The sequence below is a fragment of the Rhineura floridana genome, chromosome 5, assembly GCF_030035675.1.
Source record: "Rhineura floridana isolate rRhiFlo1 chromosome 5, rRhiFlo1.hap2, whole genome shotgun sequence".
Classification (NCBI taxonomy): Eukaryota; Metazoa; Chordata; class Lepidosauria; order Squamata; family Rhineuridae; genus Rhineura; species Rhineura floridana.
In genome coordinates, this window is record NC_084484.1 from 154366024 (window position 1) to 154384613 (window position 18590).

General features: G+C 41.6%; 2 protein-coding genes across 4 annotated transcripts in view; one reads left to right on the forward strand and one right to left on the reverse strand.

The window, feature by feature from the left end:
• RPL21 (ribosomal protein L21) overlaps positions 1–18590 on the reverse strand; it is a 279136-nt gene that overhangs the window by 27053 nt on the left and 233493 nt on the right. The window lies entirely within an intron of this gene.
• USP12 (ubiquitin specific peptidase 12) overlaps positions 1–18590 on the forward strand; it is a 39794-nt gene that overhangs the window by 1822 nt on the left and 19382 nt on the right. The window contains exons 3-4 of the mRNA XM_061629727.1: positions 12469–12549; positions 14197–14410. Coding sequence (XP_061485711.1) covers positions 12469–12549; positions 14197–14410 — 295 coding nt within the window. The remainder of the gene's footprint in view (positions 1–12468; positions 12550–14196; positions 14411–18590) is intronic.

Consider the following 18590-nt stretch of genomic DNA (forward strand, 5'->3'; position numbering starts at 1 on the left):
ACATACTGCATCTGACTATGCTGGCAGCGCACAGCCATTGTGCTAGTAGCCATTGATACCTTTTTCTCCATGAATTTGTCCAACCTTCTTTTAAAGTCACCCAAATTGGTGGCCATAATTGCCTCTTGGGAGCGAATTCTGTAGTTTTACCAACTTCCTTAAAGTGCTTAACTGCTTAGTGTAAGGGTGGGGAAACATGATACTATTTCCCCTTTGATAGAGAAGTTCACTTAGAAATTATGAATAAAGCTAATGGAAAATATCTTAGAAAAAGATATGTCACCATTTTGTAGAATACTGTAAATGTTTCCTTCTCTGGGCCCAGTTGGTTTATGGCAGTTATTTGCCTCACAGGCCCACAAGTCTGGGAGAACTGAGGTATCAGAGTTTGTGTTGGTGATGTGGTAACCACAATGGATCAAAAGAATATTAGTAGCCATAGATATGTTTCTTTCTTGAGGACAGGAGGCCCATAGCTCGATCCAGGCCTCCCAAGGATTTTGTTGTAGCTTCCCAAGACATCCAATAATTTGGCAATTTATAATTATTTTTAAACAGCTCTGCCGAAACGTTCCCGCTGTGCTGCTTTGAGAGGCCTACCAGCCCTCCAAAAAACAGGCAGCTCAGCCTGAACTTAATTTGCAAAGGCACCATAAGACATTCTTGCAATGGACACCTCACCAGAAGAAGAAGAGGCCCCTTTGCAAAGTAAAAAGGCATTTGAATCAATTTGGTTTTGTTCCCCAGCACTGCACTTGAGCAGGAAGAGAACTCCTTCCCCACCACTGTAATGGGAAGTAAAAATGCTGTAACACCCTCCCCCACAAGCCTGTCTGTGTGTATGTATGAGCATGTGCTTTATGTGTGGTAAGTGTGTGTACTTACGCATGTACTGGCTGAGCCACTCTGACCATTCCCATCCTGGGCATGCAGCCCTCAGAGTGGTGTCTAGTTCTCAATATAGCCCTTGGATCAAAAACGCTAGTCCACCCCTCTTTAGACACTACAGCCTCCCTCCCCTATCACAAATTCCTTCCTCCTTTCCTATATTCAGCTTTTCATATAATATGGCATTTTCCACACCACTTTTGCCTTTCCACTCACTCCCCTTACCATTAATACCTTTCTGTCCCTTTCCCTTTTCTGCTTTTAGCCCCCATCTCTTTCTGTGGTTGGCACCCCTACATGTTAGCAAGGGAGTCTTTTCAGTCTGCCATGTTGTCATTCCTCACTAGATTCTCATGTGCCTTAACAAGATGGGCATGCAAGAATAATATGTTAGGCATAAGTGCCTTTTGACTGCTTTACTCAGCCCCACCCCCATACATTTTGTTAACAGGCTTGGATATGTGGTTCTCTTCAGCATTAAATAATTAAGCAATATCCAGTAGAACATCAACAATCATTTCCATGCACTTAGGAGCAGCGTTTACTTGTTGGCTAGGTCTGGTTGTTGCCTTATTGGTGCATCCTTGATTATCCTGTAAAAGCAGTTTTTGGATTGGTATAATCACTTTAGTAGTATACACTATACTTACTGTGTTTACATCTGTCCAGGTTCTAAGACGGAAGTATTTCAGTTTCACTTCTCATCAGCAGTAGCTTTTATTTGTGAAAAGTTAAGTAAACACACTTATGCCATAGTATTTTTCTCAGTCTTACTAGAAAAGAAGAAACATGAGACAAATGGTATGGGCTGCTGTATTTTTTCCTATTATCTCTAGGAGTAAGGATTTTAAAAATGATTAACTTTGGGGAAGTGACAGGAATTACTCCCCCCATAGTGCCTTGGTGGTCTTGATCTAGTTATGCAACAGTAATGTGAACACCATTCAAGTGTAGCTGTGGAAATGGAGATAGAATTACTATGCTGCCTTTTTCTCATGTTGGCGAGTGCTGTAGTGATGGGGGCTGTGGAAGGACAAGCACATATCCTTCAATGATTAAATATGTTAAAAGTGCATTGAAAATGAGAATTTGTGAGACTCGTTCTCACAACATAAGGGAAGCAGTATTTAGTAAGTAGAAGGTGAGGAACAACGAGAGCGTATACCTGTTAAATTGGGTGCTGAACTGCTAAGAGGCCTGTAATGTGAGAAACAGTTCAACTTGTAGTAAAGTATTTATGGACTAAGCAGAGCTGTGAAACTAATAAAATGGAATTTTGAACCACTGTGACTGATGTATCACCACAATAAATTTGTAACTATTGCAGTATCTTACCTTTCCTCACAAGGCCTACTTTCAGAGCTCTCTTAGGTAAATTAGTATTAAGCACCAGTTGTGCATTATTATTACTGTTACTTACTCATACAGCCTGCCCTTCAGCAGATGGTCCCAAGGCAGGTTGAAAAAGTACCAGAATTCAAAAACAAAATGCACAATCATTAAAATCATAAATCTACAACCACAAAACCAAACAATAATAATATTAACAGAACAGCAGTATAGAGCAATGGTGCTTTAATGGTTTGGTAGAATGAAGTACTGATTAGGACATGATTAGAATGTCTAATTATTTAATTGGATTTTTTCAAAATTCATTGGAATAGTTCTCATATCAGCCTTTTGGGGTGTCAGTAGCAGGTAGGTAGTGTACTGTTGTTCGGTCATTATACTGAAATGTGCCATAATTTTATTTTTTGTTTTAAACAACATCTACCTGGGTTCTTCCTGCTGACATTTTTTACAGCTGTACACAGTGCTGCAGATTTCCAAACTAAATGTAACATCTTTTTACATAGTAATATTTACTTACTAAAATATTTCAATGCAGCATAAGAGAAAAAATTCAATAATTCGACAATAACTAATCACAGCAGTTCTATAATCCAGGATTTTAAAAATGGGCAAATAAAGCTTCTACCTGGTACTGAAAAGAGAATAAAGATGGCGCTAGGCAAGCTCCCTTGTGAAGGCAGAGATGCCTAAGCCTCTTTGCAAAGTTTTTGCATTTGCCTTTTGGGGGGAGGGGATCTTTAACATTCACCCATCCTTGCTGTGTAGTAGTATTTGCAGAAAATAATTTCTAGTCACTGCCTGATCTCAGGTGAACTCAGTACAGGAAAGATGCATCCTGGTTGTTAGAGAAAAAGGAAGATCAAACTATGGAGATTCTAAGAACGGGGGGATACAGAAATGGGAAAAAGGTACTGATGGAGGGCAAAACAGCAGTTCTTTAGGAACTGGCCGCATCCACACTAGACCTTTATTTCACTTTAGACGGTCATAGCTTCTCCCAAAGAATCCTGGGAAGAGTAATTAGTGAAGGGTGCTGAGAGTTGCTAGGAGATGCCCTGTTCCCCTCACAGAGCTTCAATCAGATTGGCTGACTGTTGAACCCCTCTGGCCTCTGGAGTTCTGTCAGGAGAATAGGAGTCTCCTCTCTGCACCCTTCACAAAATACACTTCCCAGGATTTTTTGGGGGAAGCATGACTGTCTAAAGTGGAATAAAACTCTGGTGTGGATGCTGCCAGTGACAGCTTTGGTTTAAATTTGGGTGGGAGACTACATATGCCTGCTGTAGAATAAAAAGGTGGGGGAAACATTGTGTTTTCCTTTTGAAAATCTAAGAATCTAAGAAACCAATCTTAGCACTAACCAGGAATTTCCTCAGAACCACAGTTTGAAGTGGTTTTGTTAGTGGGGAAGTGTATGCATACACACACAGACACGAAAATGGAAGTGCAACCTTAGAGACAACGCATCTGAATGATGGCATACACACACTCTCTCAAACACATGGTGATTTCTTGAAAAACCAATTCTTAGTGCAAATACTAAGAGTTTGTTTATAATTTATGCTGCTTTTCAGCCAAAAGTTGACTCTTAAAGTAGCTTATAGCAATTACAACATGATGCAAAATGCTACTGTGAGAGGAGGTTCTCCGCTGGGTAATGGATCTCCATTTTGTTGTTTCCTTTGTCAGTATCCTAGCAGTTCACACCACCCTGGGGAAACAAATTAAGCAGTCATATTAAATGCAGCATCCCTTGGCATCCTTTGCTGGATGCAACAGGTTTAAACAGTGTCATAAAGCAATTTGTCACATTGTAAAGTTGGGTGAAATGAACTGTATAGCTTCATCTGTAAAGGCAATAGTTTTATGTTCTAGAGCTTTTACTGATCTGTTTCTTTTGTATAATTTGTGATTATGTACTTTATTATGATATATATCATGTGCTTCATTGAAAGAGTATTAGATTTCCTAATATTTTTAAGTAGGGCAGCTCATATAGAAGTCATTCATCTATTAATGTCTCTCTGTTAGTATTCTTAAAAGGCATCCAATGCCACTTTATTGGACATTTGGTAAAGCTTCAAACAGAATTGTGAGCTCTGAACTTTTTCTATTTTCATGACTAGTTACTTCGTAAAAGATTTCAACTTAAAATGCTGGTTTTATAATAGCAAGATTTTCTATCCATCCTACAGAGGAGCATCCATTCATTCAAAAAATAAAAACATCTTGCCAGTAAATTCATCAATATGAATTGAATGACATTCTTACATTGTTACTTTCTCCATCCTGACTATATTTGTTTTACTTACAATAATTCCAGTTATAGATAAAAATGTAAGGATACTACTACTGGGATGATATTCTGGTTGTTAATACCAGAAGCAATGTATGTGCGAATTAATACTGTTTACTGGTCTAACGTTTTTAGACTGCAATTCTTTGTGCACATCTGAGAGTAAGCCATGGTAAACATACTAAGGCTTAATTTTTAGTAACTATGCCTGGGGTTATGCTATTTGTTGAGTATGTTTAACTGATCCAAAAAGTCCTGGCAAGTTCTGAACTACATTAGCAAATACATCAAGAAAAACACGAGCCAGAGAATCAAATGTGTTTTAGTCAGTGAGCAGTATATAAAGATCAGGTAAATTATTGCATTCAAATAACTTGTATCTTGCCAAAATCACAATATAGGGCCTGTGTTGAGATCACTTGCAATTTTATAAATGCCACATATTAGAAGAAAAAACTATCATTAATGTGTGTGCAGTTTTTTAATTGCTAATGCACCAGCACCTTCAAAAATGAGCATGGGAGCCCTTACCTCTCCTTGGGTCTCACAAAAAAGCTTTAGTGTGTGAATGCATTGATTCAAGGTGGCAGTGCCAGAGAAAATGGTCTAATTTATCACAGTTACAGTTGATTATCTTGTGAGTGTACATAATTAGAGCACCGTCACCAGGAACAACTTGCGTGCAGTCATCTACATGTCTTTCTTCTATCAGAATTCCAGAATGCCAAAACAATACTGTTAAACAAAGGTTGTAGTCAAAAATCCAGATGGCTTATTAATTTCAGATGTGATGGCATATAGTGATCAGATGCCACCCAGGTAGTTAGCAGACATTGGTCACAAATTTGTCAGCACAGGTGAAACATGCATGAGTAAATAACCAAATGATTTCTTAAGATTGTTAAACAACATGCAAAGATCAGGATGCTTCTCTCTGTACCTGTGTTAGATATTAAAGGCTGACTGTAAAAGATAATGACTTTCCATGATGTAATGTTAAAATTCTTTTTATTAGCCTGTTTGAATGAGATAATATTCCCTCTGAAGTGTGCAGCTTGGAGGAACTGTTGGATCCATTACTGTTGTTCAAGGCGTGCAACCTCTAGGTTAGATTATTGTGATGTGTTATGCATAAGGCTGCCTTTGTAGACAGTTTAGAAACTACAGCTAGTCCAGAATTTGGCAGCCAGGTTGCTGACTGGGGTAAGGCAATTGGAGTGTATAACACCAATTCTGACACAACAGCACTGGCTTACCAGTTAGTTTCTGGGCTCAATTAAAAGTGCCATTTTTAAATTATAAAGCCTTATATAGCTGAGGACCCCAAACACTTAAGGGCCGCCTCTCCCCATATTAATCTACCTGGACACTGTGTTTGTCATCAAACACAGGAGGGCCGGGATCTCTTCTCGATCATCCCAGAGTGCAGGACATAGAATAATGGGCTCAAGTTGCAGGAAGCCAGATTTTGACTGAACATCAGGAAAAACTTCCTAACTGTTAGAGCCATACGACAATGGAACCAATTACCTAGAGAGGTAGTGGGCTCTCAGACACTGGAGGCATTCAAGAGGCAGCTGGACAGCCATCTGTCGGGAATGCTTTGATTTGGGTTACTGCATTGAGCAGGGGGTTGGACTTGATGGCCTTATAGGCCCCTTCCAACTCTACTATTCTATGATTCTATGAAAATCATCAGAATTACAAACCAATACAAAATATTATTAACAAAAAACTTTGAGGTGCTAATGTTCCCATAGGTTTCCTCCCCATCCTCCTCTCGTCAGCCCTTAACCAGGAATGCTGTCACTGCACAATGCCATGTGCTGGAATATTGCTGGCACCACAGGGTCTTCTTGCACCTCAGATGCAATTAACAAGTGGCACACTTCTTTCCAGACCTTCACTGTATATCAGGGAATAGAATCCTGTGCATTCAGAGTAATGCTTCCAGCCACCACAGCTTTGCGCTTGGATTCTTGTCTCCAATATTGTCCTTTTAACACAGAATGATCCTTCAGACCTCAGTAAAAACGCTCTAAGGCAGCTAGCTTTAGCTAACCAAGAACTAATAAGTTAGTATGCTAGTGCCTCCTTAATGTCCCATTGTAATTTCAAAATTTAATTATTGAGCTGGGTCACTTAAACTATTATTATGGCTGCTGCCATCTTATTTGGTAAGCCAGTTTGGCTTTTTGGCCTACCTTCTATCCTAATAACAGCAGAAGAAAACATTATCTTATGTTTCATATCTTAATGATAATGTGCCTATATTAGAAGGTTAGTATTTCCAGCATAACCTATTTTTTAGTTGGACTCTGTGATCCTTGGCTTTCAGCGGTATTCTCATTTTTTTTATTGTACTAAACAGAGCAAGCAGACAGACTGCGAATGTTAAGTATGTAGTGGGTGGTTGTAGAATTTTACCAGACTGATATCTTTTAGATTCAGACTAGGTTTTTAAAGTTACGGTTGTTAAAAGCATAAGAAGTCTCAAGTTGTCACTGGCCCACCACATAGGGCAGGGCACACCCTTGTCTGGTTTTTCCTCGAGATGGAGGAAAGGTGGTCTGGAGATAGGAGGGATGGAAGTCACCCCATTGTCATGGTCAGACCACTTACTGGTGAGGTTTAGACTTATGGCTCCAATCCTCCCCTGCAAGGGTGGTAGACAGATTAAGATGGTCTCTGCCCCCAGAGACTAATGGAATCCACAGGATTCCTGAATGCCCTGGGGGAGTTCCCAGTAGATAGAGCAGGTGACCCTGTTAAGGCCCTTGTCACACTGTGGAACAGTGGTTACCACCGAGTGCCCTCTCTGGCATTGTGGAGCCTGGTTTGCACCTTGGTACACCAGTGAGCTATGAGCAATGAAACAGGCCAGACAAAGGCTAGAGCTCCAGTGGCGAAAGATGTGCTGTGAGGCTGATCAAGCATGAGTAAAACATAACTATGCCTACTGCATCTGTGTTGGAATTGCTTTTTAATATGTTCTTAAACTTTCTTTTTTAAAAATTTTTAATCTTAGACGAGGTTTTCATAACTTTTTTAAGTAACATTGTTGAAGATGTTTTGTTTTAATGTGTTTTAAAGTTTGTTTTTATGATGATTTAATGTTTTTAGTTCTTTTAGTTTTTTAGTGTTTTAGTGCTTTTGTTTGCCGCCCTGGGCAATAATAATAATAATACTGTGCAGTGGTGAGGGTGGTGAAGAAGGCCCACTTCTCTGCCTCTCTCACATCCTTAAGTAGCCATCCAGTGGAGCTTTTCCATATTGTCAGGGGTCTGTTGACATCAAGTCTAGGAAATGGAGTTTTAGACCCTTCGGAGGCCCACTGTGAATTGTTTGCAAGGCACTTTGAGGGTGAAGTTGCTCTCCTGCACAGCAGTCTTGATGCCCCATCCATATCTACTGCGGTCCCCAATGAGGTGTCCAGTGCAACTTCTGCTGCAAGTTCTTGGGAACGGTTTCAGTTGATGCAGCCTGATGACGTGGACAAGGTGCTTGCAATGATGTGGCCAGCAATGTGTCCTCTCGACCCTTGTCCTTCTTGGCTTATAAAAACTTGCAGAGGAGGGTTGACTAAGTGGATCCAGGGTGTAGTCAATGTGTTGTTGCAGGAGGGAGTGGTTCCAGCTGCCCTGAAAGAGGCGGTGATCAGACCGCTCCTGAAAAAGCCCACCCTGGACCCATTGGTTTGCGACAACTACCACCCTGTTTTAAATTCCCCCTTCTTAGGGAAGGGGATTGAGAGGGTTGTGGCACAGCAATTGCAAGCACTCTTGGATGAAACAGGTTTTCTTGACCCATTCCAGTCTGGGTTCAGGCCTGGTTATGGGACTGAATCAGCCTTGGTCACCCTGATGGATGACCTTTATCAGGAGATGGACAGGGGGAATGAGACCCTGTTATTCTTACTTGATCTCTTGGCGGCTATTGATACCATTGACCATGGTATCCTCCTGGGCTGACTTCATGAGATGGGTATTGGAGGCACTGTTTTACAGTGCTTCTGATCCTATCTCCAGAGTCGTTTTCAGAGAATAGCATTGGGAGATTGCCTTTTGGCCCCCTGACAGTTGTGCTGTGGGGTGCCACATGGTACTATCTTGTCCCCCATGCTGTTTAACATCTATATGAAGCCCTTGGGAGCAGTCATCAGGAGATTTGGGGTGAGGTGTCAGCAGTATGCTGATGATACCCAGCTTTATTTCTCTCTAACATCTGAATCAGGAGAGGCCGCGCAAACCCTGGACCGCTGCCTGGACTTGGTGGTGGGCTGGATGAGGGCCAATAAACTGAGTCTGAATCCTAGCAAGACAGACGTTGTGGGTTGGTTATTCATGAGTGCGGATAATTGGTCAGTTGCCTGCTTTGGATGGGGTCACGCTCCCTCTGAAAGAGCAGGTCCACAGTCTGGAGGTGCTCCTGGATCCATCTTTGTCGCTGGAGGCCCAGGTGACCTCAGTGGCTAGGAGTGCCTTTTACCAGCTTCAGCTGGCAAGACAGCTGCAGCCATTTCTGGACTGGGATAGCCTGACCACTGTTGTCCATGCACTGGTAACCTCCAGGCTGGATTACTATAATGCACTCTATTTGGGGCTGCCCTTGAGGTTGGTCCGGAAGCTGCAGCTGGTGCAAAATGTGGCAGCAAGACTGCTCACTGGGGCAGGGTATCGCCAACATGTCCCCCGCTGCTGAAAGAATTGCACTGGCCTTTAGTGTAGTGGCACTGATCCTTTGGAATTCCCTTTCTTTAAATATTAGACAGGCATCTCTGTCATCTTTTTGGCGCCTACTGAAACAAGCCTTTTAAGTAGAGATCCCTGTGTTGGAATTGGTTTTTAATATATTTTTAAACCTTTTAAAAATGTTTTTAAAGCTTTATAAAAAAGTTTTAAAAGATGTTTTGTTTTAATGTACTTTAAAGTCTTTAATATGTTTTTAAAAGTTTTTAGTGCTTTTGTTTGCTGCCCTGGACTCCTCCTGGGAGGAAGCACGGGATGTAATAATAATAACAATAATAATAATAATAGCCTGCTGCATTAGGCCAACAGCCCATCTAGTCCAGCATCCTGTTCTTACAGCGGCCAGCGCGATGCCTGCGGGAAGCCTGCAAGCAGAACCTGAATATAACAGTGGTTTCCCCACTTACGATTCCCAGCAAATGGTATTCATACTGCCTGTGGCAGTGGAGGTAAAATATAATCTCCTACCTCTTGTGGGAGTGAATTACAGGGTTAATAATACAGTGTGTGAAGAAGTAACAGACAGAAGTACTGTTTGTTTGCATTACAAACTTGCATATTAATTGATTGATAGATTGCATTTGTATACTGCCCAATAGCCGAAGTTCTTTGGGCAGTTGACAACAATTAAAAACATTAAAAACAAATATACACATTAAAAAAAATTTTTTAAAAGCAATTTAAAAACACATGCTAAAATGCCTGGAAAAAGAGGAAGTCTTGACCTGGCGCCCAGAAGATAACAGTGTTGGCTCCAGGTACACCTCATCAGGGAAATCATTCCATAATTTGGGGGCCACCACTGAGAAGGTCCTCTCCCTTGTTGCCAGCCTCCCAGTTTCCCTCCGAGCAGGCACCCGGAGGAGGGCCTTGGATGCTGAGCATAATGTACGGGTGGGTTCGTGTCAGGAGAGGCGTTCAATCAGGTATTGTGGTCCTAAGCCGTGTAAGGCTTTATAGGTTAAAAGCAGCACCTTGAATTGAGCTTGGAAACATACAGGCAGCCAATGCAAGCGGGCCAGAGTCAGTTTGATATGTCTGGTCCCTGTTACCAATCTGGCTGCTGCATTTTGCACAAGCTGCAGTTTCCAAACCGTCTTCAAAGGCAGCCCCACGTAGAGCCAATTGCAGTAATCTAACTTGGAGGTTACCAGAGCATGGACAACTGAAGCCAGGTTATCCCTGTCCAGAGAGGGGCATAGATGGGCCACCAACCAAAGTTGGTAGAAGGCACTCCGTACCACCGAGGCTACCTGAGCCTCAAGTGACAGAGATGGTTCTAGGAGAACCCACAAGCTATGAGCCTGCTCCTTCAGGGGGAGTGCAACCCCATCCAGGACAGGTTGGACATCCACCATCCGGTCAGAAGAACCACCCACTAGCAGCATCTCGGTCTTGTCTGGATTGAGCTTCAGTTTATTAGCCCTGATCCAGTCCATTGTCACAGCCAGGCACCGGTTCAGCACATTGACAGCCTCACCTGAAGAAAATGAAAAGGAGAAATAGAGCTGCGTGTCATCAGCATACTGATGGCAACGCACTCCAAAGCTCTGGATGACTGCACCCAATGGTTTCATGTAGATGTTGAACAGCATGGGGGACAGAACTGACCCCTGTGGAATCCCATACTTGAGAGTCCAGGGTGCTGAGCAATGTTCCCCAAGCACCACCTTCTGGAGCCGACCCACCAAGTAGGAGCGGAACCACTGCCATGCAGTCACTCCCAACTCAGCCAGTCTTCCCAGAAGGATACCATGGTCGATGGTATTGAAAGCTGCTGAGAGATCAAAGAGAATCAATTGAGTCACACTTCCCCTGTCTCTGTCCCAACAGAGGTTATCATACAGGACGACCAAGGCTGTTTCCCTGCAAAAACCAGGCCTGAAACCTGACTGAAATGGATCCAGATAATCAGTCTCATCCAAGAGTGTCTGGAGCTGGCCTGCCACCACTCATTCAAGGACCTTTCCCAGGAATGGAACATTTGCTACCAGCCTGTAGTTATTAAGATTTTCTGGGTCCAGGGAGGGTCTCTTCAGGAGTGGTCTCACTACTGCCTCCTTCAGGCAGCCAGGGACCACCGCCTCTCACAGAGAGGCATTAATCCTTTCCCTGGCCCAGCCGGCTGTTCCATCCCTGCTAGCTTTTATTAGCCAGGAAGGGCAAGGATCCAGCACAGAAGTGGTTGCGCAAACATGTCCAAGCACTTTGTCAATGTCCTCAAGCTGTACCAACTGAAACTCATCCAAGAAATTGGGACAATTCACCTGCTATAACACTGGAATCTAAGTCCTGGCGGATGCTTAAGATTTTATCCTGGAAGTGCCTAGCAAATGCATTACAGCAGGCCTCAGATGGTTCTACCATGTCCTTGGGGCCAACGTGTAATAGCCCCTGGACAATTCTGAAGAGCTCCGCTGGGTGGCAGAGTAATGATTTGGTAGTGGCAGCAAAATATTGTTTTTTGCTGCCCTCACTGCCCCTAAATACAACTTACCATAGGCGCTTACCAGTGTGTAATTGCATCCACCAGGAGTTTGTCTCCATCCGCACTCAAGCCGTCTCCTGTATTGTTTCATCACTCTCAGCTCTGGGATATACCATGGAGCCGTATGAGCTCTACACAGGAGAGGGCGCTCAGGAGCAATCATGTCAACCACCCGGGTCATTTCTGTATGCCACTGTTCAACCAGGGTTTCGACAGGAGCGCCAGCCCTATCAGCCAGAAAACTCCCCAGAGCCCTTTGGAAACCATCCGGATCCATTAGTCTCTGGGGGTGGACCAACTTAATAGGTCCCCAACCCTTGCAGAGGGGAAAAGCCACTGTAAGTCTAAACTTCAGCAAGCAGTGATCTGTCCATGACAGAGGGACTGATGTAAGGCCCCCCACATTCAGATCACCATCTCCATGTCCAGTTGCAAAAACCAAGTCCAGAGTATGCCCTGCTACATGTGTTGGGCCAATGGCATATTGGTTGTCAACTATATTGGTTGTCAACTCAACCCACCCAGCCAGACTGTTGCATTTACAGGGAAACATGCATCACTGGCTTTATCCTTGTTTGAGACATTTTCCTTTGGTTCTTGAGCAAACTCCTTTGCCTAATTTGCCTGTGTGGTCAAGCTGTGCCATAGAACAGGTCTTGGTAATTAATGATACATATTGAACTTTTTCCCTTTAGGGCGCTAATGCCTCTGCCTTAGAGAAAGAAATTGGTCCGGAACAGTTTCCAGTCAATGAACACTATTTTGGTTTAGTAAATGTAAGTTGCATATTTTGCTTGCTCTGAATGGGAATGAATGCACATGAGGGAAGTTGCTTTCCTGTACCTTAGGACTAGGCAGATTCTGGGCATAAAGGGTTATAGTGTTTTGTAATAGGGGTCAGTGGAAAAACATATTCGGTCTTTAGACTTTGTACTCTAAACTTTATGGTAGGGTAGCGTTTTAAGCTATCTTCTGGAGAACCCAGGAATTCCTAGGAAGTAGGGGTTGCTCAATGAGAAGATGAGTAAAAGTGGACAAGACCCTCTGGAAGGTGGCTTGCCCATCTCTAGCAGTTTTCTTTCTTGCAGTGTCCACCCTCAGGAGAGTGTCAGGTACGTTTTATGTCTTTCATTGTTCACGTTAACCAGTTTTGAAAGCCACCTTGGATGTTTATTGCATTAGTTTGACTGGAAAGTAGGTCTGTTAAAAGATGTCTCTAACAGCTGGTAGGTTTTATGGTTTTAAAAACTAAAGCAATATGTGGATTGCCCACCCACCCCACCTTGCAAAAACATGTTACTGCCATGATCTTGGCTTGGTACAGATTTAATGCTGCTGATCCATTGCTGAGAAATCAGACCACTCTCACACACTTCCCCCCTTTAGCAAGAATTCCCTCCTCCCTTCCTTATTGACCTTAACCAATGATTCAGAGTTAATTCTGCATTGACACTAACCATGGTTGGCCCTAATCGGAGCTCCCATCTAAACCAAGGTTTCAGATTGTTTTTAATGATGTATTGTAAAATTGTTGTAACCTGTCTTGGGACCTTTGGGTGAAAGCTGGGTAATAAATGTTAACAATAATAATAAAAATAAGTGAAATCTGAGGCATGTTAATGCAAGATTAGCATTGGTGTAGGGTATTATGTAATGATAAAACCATAGTTAAGCTTGAGAAAGAAAAACAGGCAAATTTGCCCTGGAGAGGAGGAGGAGGAAGTACATGAGCCTCTGGCTCATTCCTAATCTCTTAACCATACTAAAGAGAGAGGCATTGGCTCCTTGACAAGAAACATGCAATCTGAACTTCAAATTTGACAGCATTAGCATTGTTGTATAAATTTTACAATCTGGGCAATACAATATAGAGGGTAATACCCAACTGTGATCTCCTGGGAGTGGAACAGAGTTCTGGGAGTGGAATGAGACTCTCTCTTCCTTTATACCCCCTTGCAGTTTCTCTTATGCCACCTTTTGCTTTTGGGGTCAGGATCCTTCAAAGCAGATTTGGTGGCTATATAGGGCTGCAGGAGGGAGCAGAACATGAGGCAGTCCTATCGCTTGAATAGACCGTTGCTTGCATGACATTGGATATTATCCAGAGTTTTTCTGGTGAACATTCCAAAATAATGACGACTTTTTACTAACGATGCATAGATTTTTGCATTGTAGAAAAAACCCATTGGTTGTCAGATATTTCTAAAAATAAAATGTGTACAACAAAGAAGCCAGATGGCAGTAACAGGTGCATGCTTTGTTGACTGTTAAATCTGCCACTAGTTAATGGCTAAGTTATACTTCAGTACTCAACAATCAATAATATACATTTTTGCTAAGACACACTTTTGTTTCACACCACTTGCCTAGTAGACAATCTTCCTTTTCAATCTGAACTAATAGATCATTTCTTTGTGTTCTAGTTTGGAAATACATGCTACTGCAATTCAGTTCTTCAGGCACTTTATTTTTGTCGTCCATTTCGAGAGAAAGTCTTGGCATACAAGAGTCAGCCCAGAAAAAAAGAGAGTCTTCTTACTTGCTTAGCTGATCTTTTCCACAGCATAGCCACTCAGAAGAAAAAAGTTGGAGTGATCCCTCCAAAAAAGTTCATAACAAGACTGCGGAAGGAGAATGGTAATGTTTTATTTTTCTATTATGAAATATTTTTATTTAACAGTTCTTCTTGTTATGTGCCTTCAAGTCAATTACGACTTATGGTGACCCTATGAACCAGTGACCTCCAATACCATTTGTCATGAACCACCCTGTTAACGTCTTGTAAGTTCAGGTCTGTGGCTTCCTTTATGGAATCAATCCATCTCTTTGGCCTTCCTCTTTTTCTTTTCCCTTCTGTTTTTACCAGCATTATTGTCTTTTCTAGTGAATCATGTCTTCTCATTTTGTGTCCAAAGTATGATAACCTCAGTTTCATAATTTTAGCTTCTAGTGATAGTTCTGGTTTAATTTCTTCTAACACCCAATTATTTGTCTTTTTTGCAGTCCATGGTACACACAAAGCTCTCCTCCAACACGACATTTCAAATGAGTTGATTTTTCTCTTATCCACTTTTTTCACTGTCCAACTTTCACATCCATACATAGTGGTCGGGAATACCATGGTCTGAATGATCCTGACTTTAGTGTTCAGTGATACATCTTTGCATTTGAGGACCTTTTCTAGTTCTCTCATAGCTGCCCTCCCCAGTCCCAGCCTTCTTCTGATTTCTTGACTATTGTCTCCATTTTGGTTAATGACTGTGCCAAGGTATTGATAATCCTTGACATGTTCAATGTCCTCACTGTCAACTTTAAAGTTACATAAATCTTTTGTTGTCCTTACTTTAGTCTTCTTGACATTCAGCTGTAATCCTTTTTTTGTGCTTTCCTCTTTAACTTACATCAGCATTCGTTTCAAATCATTACTAGTTTCTGCTAGTAGTATGGTATCGTCTGCGTATCTTAAATTATTGATATTTATCCCTCCAATTTTCACACTTCCTTCATCTTGGTCCAATCCCGCTTTCCGTATGATATGTTCTGCATATAGATTAAACAAATAGGGTGACAAAATACACCCGTCTCACACCCTTTTTGATGGGGAACCAATCGGTTTCTCCATATTCTGTCCTTACAGTAGCCTCTTGTCCAGAGTATAGGTTGCACATCAGGACAATTGGATGCTGTGGCACCCCCATTTCTTTTAAAGTATTCCATAGTTTTTCATGATCTACACAATCAAAGGCTTTTTGCTGTAGTCTATAAAGCGGAGGGTGATTTCCTTCTGAAATTCCTTTGTCCGTTCCATTATCCAGCGTATGTTTGCAATATGATCTCTGGTGCCTCTTCCCTTTCTAAATCCAGCTTGGACGTCTGGCATTTCTCGCTCCATATATGGTAAGCGCCTTTGTTGTAGAATCTTGAGCATTACTTTACTTGCATGGGATATTAAGGCAATAGTTCAATAATTACTGCATTCCTGGGATCCCCTTGCTTTGGAATTGGGATGTATATTGAACGCTTCCAGTCCGTGGGCCATTGTTTAGTTTTCCATATTTGTTGATATATTTTTGTCAAAATTTGGACAGATTCAGTCTCAGTAGCTTGTAGCAACTCTGTTGGTATGCCATCTGTTCCTGGTGATTTGTTTCTTCCAAGTATTTTGAGAGCAGCTTTCACCTCACATTCTAAAATTTCTAGTTCTTCATCATACGGTTCCTCCATGAATGAATTTGTCATCCTTGCATCTCTTTTATAGAGTTCTTTAGTGTATTGCTTCCATCTTCCTTTTATTTCATCTCGGTCTGTCAGTGTGTTCTCCTGTTGATTATTCAACATCTCTACTCGTGGTTTAAATTTCCCTTTCATTTCTCTAATCTTTTGGAATAGGGCTCTTGTTTTTCCCTTTTTATGGTCCTCTTCTATTTCTATACAATAAGTATTGTAATAGTTCTCTTTGTCCCTACCTACTAGTCACTGTATTGTTGCATTTAGGGTTCTGACTGTGTTTCTATCGCCTTGTGCTCTTGCTTTCCTTCTCTCTTTAACCATTTTAAGAGTTTCTTCAGTCATCCATTGAGGTCTTTCTCTCGTTTTAATTAGAGGCATTGTCTTTTTGCATTCTTCCCTGATAATGTCTCTGACTTCATTCCATAGTTCTTCAGGTTCTCGGTCAACTAAGTTTAAAGTCTCAAATCTGTTCCTTATTTGATCTTTATATTCTTCTGGGATGTTATTTAAATTGTATTTTGGCATTATGATTGCTTTGTTGTTCTTCTTTAGTTTTACTCTGGTTTTTGGTATTACCAGTTCATGATCTATACTGCAGTCTGCTCCTGGTCTTGTTTTTGCAGTAAGTATGGAACTTCTCCATCTTCTGCTACCAATTATATAATCAATTTGATTCCTATATTGACCATTTGGTGATGTCCACGTGCACAGTCATCTTTTCGGTTGCTCAACAAATGTGTTTGCAAGAAATAAATTGTTGACTTTACAGAATCCAATAAGTCTTTCTTCTGCTTCATATCTATCTCCTAAGCCCCATTTCCCCACAATTCCTAGTTCTCTGTTCTCTCCTTTTGCATTCCAGTCCCCCATGATTATCAGCACATCTTGTTGTGGTATGTGATCAATTTCTTCCTGTATTTCTATGTAAAATCTCTCCAATTCCTCTTCTTCTACATTTGCCGTTGGAGCGTAGACTTGGATGATGGTTATGTTAATAGGTTTTCCTTTTAATCTCATTTATATCACTTGCTCAGACCTTGCATTATAGCTCCTAATTGCTTTTGCTACATCACTTCTCACTATTAAAGCAATTCCATTTCTTCTTAATTTCTCATTTCCTGCATAAAATATTTTGTAGTTGCCTGATTGAAAATGTCAGATTCCCTTACATTTTAATTCACTCACATGTAATGTTGATGTATTCCATTTGTGGCTTGACAATTTCTAACTTTCCCTGGTTCATGCTTCTCACATTCCATGTTCCTATTGTGTGCGATGTACAACTCCGGACTCTCCTTTCACATCTGTTCAGTTCTACTCAGTCAGAAAGCAGGTATTCCCTCTCCATTGTCCATTCTCACTCTTATTTTGTCTGACCCTCAGAATTTGAATGCATTAGTTTCTTCCTGTGATGGTAAAGTACTGACTTATCCCTGTAAAGTGGGGGCAGAGTCCATTGCTCTGCCATACTTTCAATGAACATCGGAAAACAAAATCTAAAAGATTTAAATGTCTCCCTATATCACCAGGTTTCAGGGTTGTTTACAATTGCATAATACCAAAAAAGCCCAGTAAAATTGCAGTAAAACAGCATAAGACACAGCTCAATTTAAAATCAGCCAACATATTTAAAAGGCCTTAGTGAACAAAGTTCTTAGCCTGGTGCCTAAAAGGTAACAAAAAGCAGCAGTTGTAACTTCTTGAAGACAGATGAGGCATCACAGCTGAAAATGTTTTATCTCTGTTTACCACCTGCTTCACGTCTGATGGCGGGGACTCCCAGGGAAGGGCACTGGTAGGTGACTTCAGTAAACGAGCAGTTTGGTTTGGGAGCAGGCATTTGTATAAGCTTCTGGTTCATAATCTATTTTGGACTTTATTGGTAAACACCAGTATCTGGAATTGGCCCTGGGAACATAAGAGCAGCCAGTGAAGTTCTTTTAGAACAGACAGATATGATCACGACACACAATTGCAGCTGGTACAAAATAGAGTTGCTAGAGAGATAACTGCAGGTTTTCAAGCAATTTTTGAAGGTAGCCCCACATACAATGCATTGCAGTAGTCCAAATAGGACCTTACCAAAGGATAACTGTATCTAGATTGTCTTTGTCCAGGAAAGATCACAGGTGGCATACCAGCCTGAACTGGTAAAAGGTGCTCTGTGCCACTGCTGCTGCCTGGGCTTCCAGTAACACTGCATTCCTGATCTTTTGGGAGAGAGCAAATGCATCCAGCCTCAGCAGAAGTTGGATATCGTCACTCTTAGCCAGGGAACCATCCACCTATGGAATTATCATCTTGTTGTGATTTTCAGTTTTATTGACCCTCTTGCAGCCTATTTACTGATTCCAGGGCAACAGTTCAGCACATCCACAGGCCCACTTGACTTAGATAAGAAGAAGCAGAGCTGGGTGTTATTAATGACCTCAAATCCTCAGGCAATCTTTCCTGGCAGCTTCACATAGATGTTTTGAAACCTGAGGAACAAGATGAAATCTACTGGATCCTCATAGCAAAATAATTATGGTGGACATGTGTGCTCCGGTGGAGAGTAATATGCCTTGCAAAGCCCTTTTGAGGTTTT